The sequence below is a fragment of the Notolabrus celidotus genome, chromosome 22 (genome assembly GCF_009762535.1).
Source record: "Notolabrus celidotus isolate fNotCel1 chromosome 22, fNotCel1.pri, whole genome shotgun sequence".
Taxonomy (NCBI): Eukaryota; Metazoa; Chordata; class Actinopteri; order Labriformes; family Labridae; genus Notolabrus; species Notolabrus celidotus.
This window is the reverse complement of record NC_048293.1, coordinates 12912477-12925984: the sequence shown is the minus strand read 5'-3', so window position 1 is coordinate 12925984 and position 13508 is coordinate 12912477. Positions and strand designations below refer to the sequence as shown.

General features: G+C 40.6%; 1 protein-coding gene across 1 annotated transcript in view; it reads right to left on the bottom strand.

Annotated features, from left to right (window-relative positions):
* dnajc17 (DnaJ (Hsp40) homolog, subfamily C, member 17) overlaps window positions 1-10946 on the bottom strand; it is a 43154-nt gene extending 32208 nt beyond the window's left edge. The window contains exons 1-4 of the mRNA XM_034675856.1: window positions 10727-10946; window positions 2152-2221; window positions 538-596; window positions 344-431 (exon numbers count right to left, since the gene is read on the bottom strand). Coding sequence (XP_034531747.1) covers window positions 344-431; window positions 538-596; window positions 2152-2221; window positions 10727-10807 — 298 coding nt within the window. The 5' untranslated portion in view covers window positions 10808-10946. The remainder of the gene's footprint in view (window positions 1-343; window positions 432-537; window positions 597-2151; window positions 2222-10726) is intronic.
* Window positions 10947-13508: the final 2562 nt, after the last annotated feature.

Below are 13508 nucleotides of genomic sequence, written 5' to 3'. Positions count from 1 at the left end.
AATCATCTGCAGTAAGCAGTGTGCTATGTGCATGTGATTGAGGAATAGCATAGATATTCAACTGTACATGCATGAAATCTGGTTGTTTTAGTCAGGATTATGCTAAAATATATTTTGCCCAACTTTATCTAAGTTCCCTATCAAGAGCCAACCTTCAGTTTAGTAAATTCCTGGTTTATTCCCGTAAATTCCCATGGAAAGTTTCCAACTTTGAAAATTCTCTGAATTTTGCAACTCAAATTGTGCATCCCAAATTGAAGCAAAAATAAACTTTGTAAAAAAAAATTAATAAAAGTATAATAAAAAAAAAGGAATTTAAGAGCCTCGTATCGAAGTATCTCACCTAGCTTAATTTTCTTCCTCTTGTCATCTAGTTTCTGGGTTCTTTCTTCTGCTCGTTTCTTGGCATCACAAATCTTGTCATAGGCAGCCTGTAAAACAGCATTAGACAGCAGGATGAATTGTCTTTGTCAGGTTGTGTGTGTATTTGTGTCTTAGTAAATTTGTGACATGTCTGGAGGCATTAGTGAATTTTACCTTGGCAGCAGCATCGGTTAACACCTCAAGAGCCTGGGACAGTTGGTGGAAGAGCTCCACTGGAAGAGAGAGAGACGGGGAAAGTGAGAAAGCAGGAAATTCTGCTGCTGAATACACACAAGTAATTATTCATTTTGTGCGTTTTGTGTTAAGGCTGTAGGAAACAATGTTTTCTGTGCAGAGTGACTTTCCAAAAAAGCTTCTATTTCACAAATATATAAAACAGAACTCCCTCAATTTGACACCTGATGCAGAAGATTAAGAGGAGAGAGTGAAGCTGGAGTAAAGAGAGTGAAGAAATCATGACATTTGTGGAGGGGTTACGCCAAAAAAACATTGTATGATCAGGATGATTTCTTCTAGATCAAGTTTGGCGAAGAGACCGAGACAAACTGAGACGGTTAATTATTTAAAAAAGGTGCTGAAAGTCTCACCAAACCTTACTTTTAACCGCACTGTGCATTCTTCACAGACCCTCATCGTGTTGCTCTATCTTTCATTTAGAGCACCTTGAGGGGCCACCGCTGCCATCACCACTGCCATGCACCACACAAAAAATGTATACAGTCCCATCACAGGACTATCACACCAGTGCACTAAGCTAGCCAGGTTTAATCATTCCCTTATGGGAGGCCAAGCGGACCGATACAGTTACTCCCTGTGGGGACTGGCAGTGCTCACTAACAGGAGGCTCTGGAGATCGTGCTGCCAGCAGAGGCACTCAGGTTACCTACACACATATAATAAGCTGGAATGAAATCCGACTGGGGGGACCTGCCATACCCACTGGGCAGCTCAGAGTGTCACAACACGGGGGGCTGAGCAGGAATAGCGGTGTCTTCAGTCAGTGAGGAATCATGACCCCCCAGTCACCTCTTACATGCAAACAAGCTTCCCCTGAGGCGCAGGGAGTCCTAAGACTAGCTCCGCTCTCGTGCGATAGAGACCGAGTCTGTCCATGTGCGGGTTCAAGTGTTGAGGCCCTCCAAACCACTTGGTTTCCATTTCTGGGAAACCGACCCCCTGCTTTCGTGTTATCCCTCTCAACCCCTCAAACCCCACCAATTTCCCATTTTTTTTCCCCTGACATAATCAGGAATTGTCTGAACCCTCCAGAAACCACAGAAACCTCACTTAAAAACATGCCTCGTGATCCGTCTTTTGTCCAAGGTGCCTTTTTTTCCCCTCTCTCTCTCTCTCTTGACGAAAAGCTACATTAAGATTTCCTGGTCTAATTATTGACATGGTGGTTGGCGACATCCCACGGAAGGACTCGTAAAAACTGAGGAGTGTGGAAACTCTGGTGGTGCTGGTTGTGTTTGGCTGCTGCTGCCTGGCTAGAAAGCCAGCGGGAGAGTGAGGTGCTGGTTAGGCTTCATGCAGAGTTCACAGGCAAGGCTGTCACTACAACTACACCAGAGCATTCATTTTCTGATCTGAAGCTCGATGGCTGCTGGATCAGATGGCACATCCTAATTCTTCTGTAAACATTGCAGAAATTAAATTATCAAATAATAAATCTTGATCCATTTCTGCTGTGTGCCTGGCAGAGGTCTGCTGTTTAGATGGATCGTGGGTGAAGACTAGAAAAACATCTTCAAGTGGCTCACTCACCTGCTTTTGGGTTGTCTGGATTCTTGTCTGGATGGCATGTCAAGGCTTTTTGTCGATAAGCTTTCTTGATCTAGAAGAAAAAAAAGAAGAAACCCTCGAGTTATTCAATGTGGAAAACGTTGATTAGGACAAAAGGACATCTAATCATCTTCTAAAGCAAAGAAGCCTGGCCATGTGAAGGTTAAATTCTTACTCTCTGTACCGAACATCTTTATTCTGCCGTCCTTGGCCCAGAAAACCAGAGTCTGAGTAACAAATGATGGTCCCATTGAGATAATGGCACTAATGGTAACAGTCTGACATGAAAGCACGAGGGCTGAAATGTGGTGTGCATTTAAATAAGAGTCAGGAAATGTAGCGTTTGGATGAAATCAACACCTGAGCTGATCCTCTGCTTTGTGTTCTTTTGACATGTTGTTAATGGAATCTAACCACTCGCTCAGTGAGCAGTGAATTACCCACGCAAGAATTCAAAACCATTCTCAGGCCCGCTGCCAGTTTGAAAGATAAATGTGGCCTGAAGTTGCAGCAAAGTTTAAGTCCATCTTTATTCAAACTTTAAAAAAAAGTTACAATAACATACACAAACAGAGTGCCATTGTCTGTAACAAATCGGAGAAGGCTGCCATTAATATTTTAGGCTGGTCGCCAGAACTTTCAGGGGGTTGAGTGAACCAAAGTGGAAAAACTAAACAATACTTCAGAGTATTGTAATGTCAGATGAGGTTTTAGTTATAGCTGATTTTTTAACTCCAGGTCACTGCTTGGAATGTTAACCATTCATTGGTCCTTCAAGGGACCAGTTAATGACAAGGTGGTTTTCATTAGATCTGCGCTCCTCTGGAGGAAAGCAGGAAAACTTTCCGTGGAGACCAGAGGGGGCTGTGGAGCGCTGAAGCAGCTCCACACACACACGCTCATATATATATATGTATTGCATGCTAAGGATTTGGCACATAAATCCCACATACATCCAAGCTGAGACAAAAACACACATACCGACATACTCTTTCTCACCAGTCTTAATCAGCCGTGCCAATGTGCTGCATGTTTTCACATACCCCCCCGACACAAATCAATCCCCTTGCCAGCATGCTATGGGCCACAGAAATTGGGAGCTCCTTTCTTCATGTCTGGGAAACGTTTGCACTGGACGCCTTGTCCTCTGGCATACACATTTTCCTGTGTGTTGTTTTGCACAGTTTTATCTCAATAAAGCACGCCAAAACATACAAAGCTAACTTTTAACTTGGAGAAAAACAAAACACAACTCTGAGGGAACTGAGCAGAGTGGTGTAATCCATCAGTGTCCAAGTATTTTTAACAGCAGCTCCAATAAGTGTCCATAACAGTCGGCTTAGACACATTGGGCTGGATGCCCATTGTCCGGGGTAGAAGAACTAGGCCTCCACATAATTATATGAAAGAAAGAAACCTCCAGTGAGTCCTCTGGAGATTATCATGGCTCAGACAGCTCCTAAATGTCACAAGTCCTTTCTTCTATCTCTTAGTCAACATCAGATTTTTTTCTCATTATAGCTCCAACAGTAAATGAGAAGGTGGTTCATGGAGAGGGCTTTGGGAGACTAGACTTCATTAAGAGATATTTAGTCTGGCTGCTTGGCACACAGAGCCTTCCTACAGATCAAGACTGACACACAGGGCGGTGAACCTGAGCCAAACACATATGCTTGCTGTTGGCTAAAGCCATCTTCCTATTTTAGTCTCCCTCCGTCTGTTTTTCCTTTTTCTCTCCTGTGCTTGCTGTCCTTAATTTGTCCACTTCTTGACAGAGACTTCTGGTGAGGTACAAGCAAAGGGAATAACAACTCAAGCAGAGGTTCAAAAGTATCTTTACATTCATCTGTGTACAAGTTGCAGTTCAACTAAATTCTGTGCCCGTTTCGGAACAAGATGAAGCAAAAGGAAGCCAGTATGGAAATTACTGCGTTCTGAAACCCTTTTTCTCCCCATATGGTCAAAATGCAAAACCTCCTATCTGAAAAAGGCCCTTTTCTGAAAAAAATTAAAGTTGTGCTCATCAGTTTACATACCCTGGCAGAATTTGTGATTTTTTTGGCCATTTTTCAGAGAATATGAATGATAAGAGAAAAACTTTTTTTTCACTCATGGTTAGTGGTTGGGTATAGCCATTTATTATCATATATTTACTCTTTTTATATCATAATGACAACAGAAACTACCCAAGAAATCATAAATTCTGCCAGGATATGTAAACTCATGAGCACAACTGTATATTATGTGTATAATACATACTAGGTATCAGTGTCTTGCAAAGTGCAGATAGAAGGTTTCCCCCCCCTTTCCCTGGATCCTTCTGCAGATAGTAGCTTTTGCGCTTTGTCCATCGATAGTGACACACTGTGAAGAAAACCACTATTTTAGCATAAAAGAAGAGCTTTAGCATAATGGTTATCCAAGTGTCTTCTTTTTCTACAGCTTCAAGTAGCATTTTTTTATTTCCATTTAATATAATATCAACACGAAATCCATAAAAAGTTGAATTGCCTTGTTGTTGTGCAAATGTCCTGTGCAGAGATTAAGTCTGCATTAAGTTGTGATAGTGATGATAGGAAGAACCCCAAGCACTCTCTTGGTTTCTTAGGGAAATAAAAAGTTTTATTCTCTTCCATAATTTGCTAAATTATCTCTGTGTACAAATAGTTTAAGTACTGGTTGATTAACCCTCCTATTATTCTTGGGGTCAATTGGACCCCATTCAATGTTTAACGTCTCTAAATGAATGACTAACATAACTTTTTTTTGGTTTCATATTTCATGACTTTTCCTAATTTGATGGGGACAATTGGGAAAACATAAAATTAAAATGTTGATATGTTCCAATTTCCATTTTAAAAAATGTACGCATCAGTGATCACACAGCAAGCTATCAAAGCCTGATAAGGTTTTCTAATGAACAGATCAACTAAAAACAATGGATGTTCATGATGGTAGAAAAGAAGAGAGAGATTCTCAAAAGAAAGCATTGATTTTAATCCATGAACTTCATAGCATGTAAAGGGAAATACAAACCCAAACTCCTCCTATGGTCCTTTAAGAGCTCAAGCTGTGTCTTCAGTTCACACTCAATTTACTTTTCATGTTCTTCATCACCTCAAATCAGCTGACAAGATAAACACGTCCTCACATCTGTATTGAACACCACAGATGTTTGACATCGATGGTACAAAAATCTGACCCGCTGAGTTTGTTTGACGAGTACAACCTGTCCTCACTGATGCTCCTCTGGTGCAGCAGCCATGGTTCAAGTCTGTACCTCACTGAGTTAAGTTAAAGACGAAGTGAGCACACAAACTTCTCTGCAGTTTGTTTGATTATCCAACTTCCCTCTCAGTTTTTTTTTCCTCCATCTTCTCCTCCTCTTTCTTTTCCTTTTAACTTCCTCTAGCATCCTTCACGATATCTTGTCTCTCCTGTGCCTCCGGTGCTGTTCTGTTAAATAATACATGATTACTCCCATCAATGCCCTAACACGCAAGCCTTAATTGATGCTGGAAGACCCTGAAGCCCTTTGGTCTTGCAAACTAGAAGTCACAGCGGGCCAACTTTTAAAAAGGTTAGCACATGTGTGGATGAGAGCTCTCGAATCGAGTCGCTTCTTCTTCAAGGACTAATTCAGTCAATTACTGCGCAGTGAACTTTTTTCAGTTCATTGAGAGCTTTTAGGGTCGGCTCTTATATCAATACAAGAAGTCCTGGGCTAAAACCAACTCCTGTATCAACATTACAGATGATGGATGTTTTTATGTTTTTCTATGTCTTGCATTTCAAATTAATCTAGATTATCACATGCCTGTTTTCTGTGTCTCTTGCATAAAACAATCTAAACAAACCTCAGTTACTTCTCATGTTTCTATTTGCAGAGGGAGGAACCAAGAAATCCAGGAAAGACCCCAATCTTGCAGCAGCATGCCAACAGTAGCCCAATGGTTAGTGCCTGGTTAAACCAGACTCTGTGTGCCTCCCTGATCCCAGCCTGCCACAAATTTAACTACATGCCCACATCTTGTCTTCATTACACCAGGCTTTGGTGCCAATTATAGTTGACAAAACTGGTCCTGGTGTAATCGCAGCACAGCCCGATTGGCCCCTAGCCCTGTGTAGCTGATTAGCTGCCTGATCTGCCATGGGCCCATCCTCCTTAATTACACTGTTCTGCTATTTACAGGACATTATCAGCTGGAGGAGAATAAGCACAGGCACGACAGGGAGACAGAAGGCAGGGCAAGGGGGACATGAACGTGCAGAGAGAAGGGGAGCTGAAAGTAAGAAGAAAACTTGGATCTGATGAAGGGAAGCAGTGACTGACTTTTCATGTGTTTGTGTGCTGCTGAACATAACCAGAGCTTTTCTTGTTAAAGCAGCAATCTCCAGTGTTCAAATGAAGCTAATGCAGAAGTGCTACAATCAGCAGTTTCTTCAGTGTCCACTTGAGGGTGGCTACCAGAGCCCGCTGTGTTAACAGCCTGATACAAAAAATTATTTTGTATAATGTACAGTGGGTGGATTTAAAGCTGGGCGATAATTCGATAACGATAATTATTGTGATGTAATTTTTCTCAATATAAATATAACAAATGTTCAATTAAAATTTTTGACAAATAAACCTGAAATTATACACCCCCAAACCACTGGAAAGGGGGTGATAATGAGCCTAAACGCTAGTTGCCATCCAACTTTAGACAGAAGAAGAAAACGAACAGCCAATCATGTCGCCTCAAAGATGTTTGGAGCTGAATGTACTCACAGCTGAAACGAGCGACAGCGGCACTGAAGTGGTTTCAGGAAACCAAAGCCGAAAATCAAAACACCGAAATAAATTATTATGCCAATTATTAGACAGAAATGTCCAAAAATGTTACAACTGTCCCCAGTCTCCCCTACCATTGCATTTATGGCTATGACTCTGTACTAACCTCACTAAAATCAAGGATCTCATTGAACATATCAGACAACGAGGGTGCATGCCCGTCATCTGGTTCAGAGAGACAAGTCCTTTTTTCTGCGCTCTGTTCTCCTTCCTGCGCGGTGTGCTTCTCTGTCTCCAAGCGGGTTCTCCACAGTAATGATTCTTGCCTTTAAACTTTTCTAATATTTATCTACATACCCTTTTTAATAAGATGGCATGATCATTTGTGTTATCATACATGCAGACCAAATTAAAGTCTCCAAGCTAGTTTTAAAAACATCATGATCAGGTTTTTATCTGCATTTGATGTGATGAGCACTAATGTTAATATTCACTGCTGTAGTGTAGTGGAATCACCTGTGCTTGGATGCTTTTTCTGGAAGTAAATACACTGCAGCACATTAGCTGCACTTAAATTTAAGTAGCTGAATAAACCACAAGAACATTTGTGTGGTCTTGGCTGTTGAGTATTTCACCAACAAATCTGTGGTAGGTAAAACGAACAATTAGGGAAGCAGTTCCCAAATCCTGCTGATATGCATGTGCACATCTTTTTCAATGGTTTGCCTTCAGCTATTGCTCCCTAGACACTTCATTGTCTTGACATCATGGACTCTAACGTGCCAGTTTTCCAAAACTTTGTCCGTCAGCTAAGCTCCAAAGAGGGTCAAAAGCAGTGATAACACAATGAGCTGATCGATAGGACCAGAAGAAGATGCAGAATGCAAATCTCCCTATGTCAAAGCAATGTTGTACAAGCTGTGGCTGAGCCCACAGAAACAGCTCTTGGATGAGCCTCTTCCCCTCTCTCTCTCTCTCTCTGATAAACAACATGCCTGATAGTAGTGGTGGAGCAGCGGTCACAACAATTGGGATAAGTAGCCTATCTGATGACATCCGACTTCACACGATTGATTTTCAGGCCCTCCAGACGCAACGCACTACTCACACACAAACCCTCACTATCATTTCGACCATCAGCAGACCTCACAGAACCAGCCGTCTACATTACAGAGCTTCAGTTCTACCAAAGCCACAACCGCTAACTTCCTCCAGGATAATCCTCTGAGGAGGACAGGACTTTGAAATCCAATTAAGAAATTAACTCCTTCCCTCATTTTGGCTGCAATTTTAATTTCCCATCAGGCCTGTGGATTTAAGATGCTGGAAATTATGAGGAGAGGTGGTCGCTGGGAAAGGTTGGATGCGGGACATTGTGTTCGAATGCGCAAGGCTGGGAAAAAGAGGAAGAGAGTAATGGAACTTTCCCAGAGTTGATTTGGAAACACAAAATTTCTCATTTATTTAATGACACAAAACGACGTCCAATGAGATTCAAACATTTGTGAGTAGGCTATCTGTCATATATCGGATATACAGTATAACCACACCGAGCATGTAAGCAATTAGTTGTGTTCGTCTAGTTTTGCAAGCCCAATTACAAAAACGTTGAAAGGCTGTGTAAAATGTTAAATAATAAGTTGATTTTAAAGGTTTTCAAATCAGTTAAACCCTCTTTAATTGAAAAAGAGACAACACATCAAATGTAAAAGAAGGAAAAAAAGAAATACATGTGTTGATTTTAGATTTGATGCTGCAAAACATTTCCAAAAGTGGGACAACAAAACGGTTACTAATATGAATGTGAGTACAAAGGGCCTTCCAGAGAGGCTGGGTCTACCAGAGGAGATGGGAAGAGGTTCAGCACTCTGTCAGAGACTGCATTAGCGAATACTTCTATCATTCCAGAGTAATGTTCCTCAGCATAAAATTGCAAAGAATTTAGGGATTTCATCATCTACAATACACAAAGCCATATAAAGATACAGAGAACCTGGAAAAATCCCTGTACAAAAGGGACATAGCCAAAAACGATTCTAGAAAGCCATGATCTCAGGACCCTCAGGTAGAGCTGCATTAAAAACAGATATGACTCTGTAGTGGAAATTACTGCATGAGCTTAAAATCACTTCCAAAAGCCACTGACTGTGAACACAGTTCATTGTAGCTTCTACAAATGCAGGTTTACCATGCAAAGAGAAAATCATAAGTGGCACGGGTCGCTTACACATCTGGAAAGGCACCTTTATTGGCGAACAAAACAGGTTTTGGTGCAACATACTGCAATCCAGACTATGCCTCTTTTCAAGGAAGACCTAGTATATTTCAGCAAGACAATGTCACACTACAATCTGCATAATATAATATTACAACAGCATGGCTCTGTAGTAGAAGAGTCTGGGTGTTAAACTAGCGTGCCTGCAGTCCTGACTTGTTACCCACTGAAAATATATGGTACATTAAAGCTGCTGTTGGTAGGAATGGTGTAAAAAACGTTGCTTTTTTTCTGCTGTGTTTGGAGAAAAGGTCATAATGCCCATCGTACTCATCAGTAAGTGGAGTAATTTGAGACTATTGCAAAATCTCTGCATTTTCCAATACCTTTGTATCAAGCAATGTTATTATTCCCCTTGTTCCCCGTGATGACGGACCAATCATAGCTAATCTCCAATCCTCCGTCCTGATTGGTTAAGGGGCGGCCCTACTACGTCCTCAGATTGGTTATGAGTCCAGCACTATGATGACTGCACACGCCGATCTGTGTTGGGGAGCTAAGAGGAAATCTTGTTGGGGGGGGGTAGTGTTGACATTCAAAGTCCCTCTCTCTGAACAGATGTTTACTCTGTGACTACCAACAGCAGCTTTAAGAAACAAAAAGTTCCAAAACGGAGCACCAAAATATGAAAATCTTTTAACAGGCAAGAATGGGACCATAGCTCACTTTCAAAAATCCAGAAACTTGTCTCCTTGCATCCCAAACTTTTATGATGTGTTGGATGAGGACATCCCAATTTTTGTGAAACATGTTGATGGTGTCAAACTCTAAGTGGGTACATATTTTTAAAAGACATTAACATTTAATATTTTCTAAATGCAATTTTGACTTTTCAAAATTGAGTGCATAGCTTAAATGATCTGCAAACCATCAAAATGTGTTTTCAGTAACGTTCTCACAAAACCCCAACTATTATGTAATTGGGGTTTTCATTAATGAAGACACAATACGTTGGTGTAATCAAAACAATACATTGGCATATTCTTGATATATCTTGCTTATCATGGCTGGGAAAATAAAGTAAATATACAGAAATAGTGCGCCGAAGATTTAAGCTCACCTTCGTTCCAGAGACATTTCGTGTCAGTTTTGGAAATGCACGATGCAACGTCGCCCCTCTGTGGCCATTTTATAATATTACACCTTACTGTTTAGCCATCTCAAGGCTCATGTGTCTTTTAGAAGCTGAAATTACTTTTCTAGCTTCAGTCACTTTCCTGTTTTCATTACAGCAAAGAGACTCACTGTGTGGCGCATTTACGCATTAACAAACAGCGTGCAAACTGAAGATCAGAGCCATACCGGTTAGCTTCCTCATGCATAGAAAGATGTTCCGAGTGAAAACAGAGTAGATTAATATATAAATGACACTCTGGTATGCTGTCTTTTATAATAAAGGCATTATCCTGTTTTGAAGTGGTTTACTGACCAGACTGGCACATGTGAACTGATCAGCATTGGCTGTGTGGCTAACTAGCTTAACAGCTAACTTCAACCAATTTGCTCACCTCCTTCGTTGTAGCAGCCCTTTCAATGCCGAGTAAACCATACAGGTCCAGCTGTAGGATGTCTTTCGCCTTCCCGGACATTTTTACTAATGAAGGCTACAGTAATAGCACAGTACAAATGAAAAATGCGCACGTTAAGTTGACGTTTAGCTAATGGTTTGTTGTTATCCCAGGTCACGGCAGCAGAAATATGACGTCAATAACCTCTGAACCGGTAAGTGGCATCCTGGGAGTTGTAGTTTTTATGCTGCAACTCTTCCAACTGCTGATAGTTCAATGCAGAAAACGCCTTTTGAGTATTTTTACCATCTAATTTTGTCAAATGGTGTGTTTGTTAAGTCTAGCCTTTTATCTGCCAGGTTGGGTATTTGAGAAAGACAAAAAACTGCAAAAAGAATTACCTCCTGCCACCCTCTTGCCCCCACCTGCACTTAAGATCTGGGTCAACTCTCTCAGTCACACAGAAGATCAGGAAAGCACTAGGCCCAGACGGCTTGTTACCCTAAATTGTAAATGTCTGTGCCGACCAGCTGGCTCCCAGCTTCACCAAGTTCTTCAACTGATAGCAGGAGCTGTCTGTAGTGTCCGTCTGCCACAAACTCTCCACAATCCCCATTGAATGCTCTCTGACCAACAGGTCAGTGGATAACACAACCTAAATTGCATTACATCCTGAAACATGTGTCTGTTCAGCGATAATGGGCTGGATCATGCTTGTATGATCAACCTATCCAGATTCCAGATTTGTGATATCCATACATTTCAAGAATCTTGAGTTGGCATCCAACACAGTCATCCGAAGGCCAGGCTGATCATGTACTTTAATCAGAATCAGAATAACTTTTAATGGCCAAGTATGTGTGTGCAGACTAGGAACTTGTCTCTAATTTATAAGGCTTTCTTTGTGCACACACAAATACACAGTTAGGCATTAGCACAATCATGTATCGTCTCTGTCAGAAGCAATGTATGTTATAGACTGACATACGCAGGCTGCAGATGACATCAAACATCCATTTATTCGGTACATTTAAAGACAGGTTTACAATGCAAAGACTATAGGTGGATATATTATATTATAAACGTGTTATATTATTTCCTGCCTTTAACTAGATATAGACTTAAGGAGAATTTCCATTGGATTGATATCAACGTTTTATGCATCTGCCTACATGTCCTGTCTTGTTATTTGATAAGCTTTGTTGCCCTGTCTTCATTTTTAGTCTTTTTCCTTGGAAGTACAAAAAGTCTCCTTGTAAGGAAACAAATACCTGGCAATTAAATCAGGCTAGTCCTGTTTCACTGTACAGGATTTTGTTCTTCCTTAGATATATTTCAGACTGGAGACATTTCAACAGTGTTTCTTCATGACATTTAATGTCCATCAGCCAGGTTTTACATCCATGCATTTGTGCTTTATACATAGCGATGAATATCTGCCCAGTTTTTTCAAACATTTAATTACTCGCTGACGTTTTGTCAAACATTTTTCACATGATTATCTTATTACTCATATTTGAGGGTGACACATACACACATAATGTTATTTAGTAAGACCTCATAAAATGGTCATAACAGTTAAATGATCCAACTATTATGGCTGCACAGTGCCCTCTGGTGGACAAGATATGTAACCCCAACACTGTCTCCATAAATTACCTCAAGCTTTGGTATTTCTTAATTACATTAACCTTTAGCAAATTTGTCTGCATAACACCTGTACATACTTACCAACTTATCACAAGCCAATATTTGATCATCATCACACAGCCAGACAGTGAAACAGTGTTTACACAGTGATCAGTCCCGTTGCTAATCTTGGTTTTATTTTGGGCAGCCCAACTACACCTTTGTTTACATTAGACTTATGTTGTGTCCTGCTTTAGTCTTTGGTGTTACTTAATTACACACAGCAACACCTTTTATAAATTGTGAAATACAAACAGAAAAGTTATTGCTACTGTTTTACCATTTTCACATAGCACTATTTTGTATTGTTTTTTAGTGAAAGGTTAGTTTTATCGTTATGATTGAGGCTTTCTGGGCTACCAGTGACCAGTGATTAGACCAGGGTCAGTCCAGACTGAGATCTATGGAATTATGAGGAATCCCTAGGGGGAATTGTGATCACCAGTAAGTCTAAGATGTGAAATACTTTTGCTTTTTATTCTTTGAAATAACATATTTGATTTTAAGAAAAGAAAAAAAAAGAAACAGCTGACAGGGCATGGCCCTATACCTCCCTTATCAACACAGAGCTAGTTTCAGAAAAGCAAGTGAACATCTGCCCATCCGTTGCACATTCATATGGAATTCTCCCTAATTTCACAGCACTGGTAAATTTCAGCTGACAATTGAACCAGTGTTTGTGTTTTCCTGTTCAGAACTGCCCATTGCTGAGTGACAACATGGCATTGTTGCCCAGATAATCAACAGTGTCAGCGTTTCCTGGCAGGAGAATCCATAATAATGCCGTATAAGGAACACGTCCTGACCAGCCTTGACATGTTCTCAGTGCAGCTCTTCTTTTCGTAGAACTGGTAGATTAATCTGAAGAAAAAAACATGCCATTTGGTAACTTTTTTTTAGAATTATGATCTCTGAAACTTTAGGTGGCCAAAAAAACACTGGTGTTCCAATATATTGACCATAAAGAGCTGTCACTGTAGACTATGGAGTGTATTTCAGTCCCTCATGTCAGCCATAACAACCTTTCTTTTCCTCTAGAATTCCTAAAACAACACAGCTACCAAATCCAATAATCTCTGCCATAAGACACACC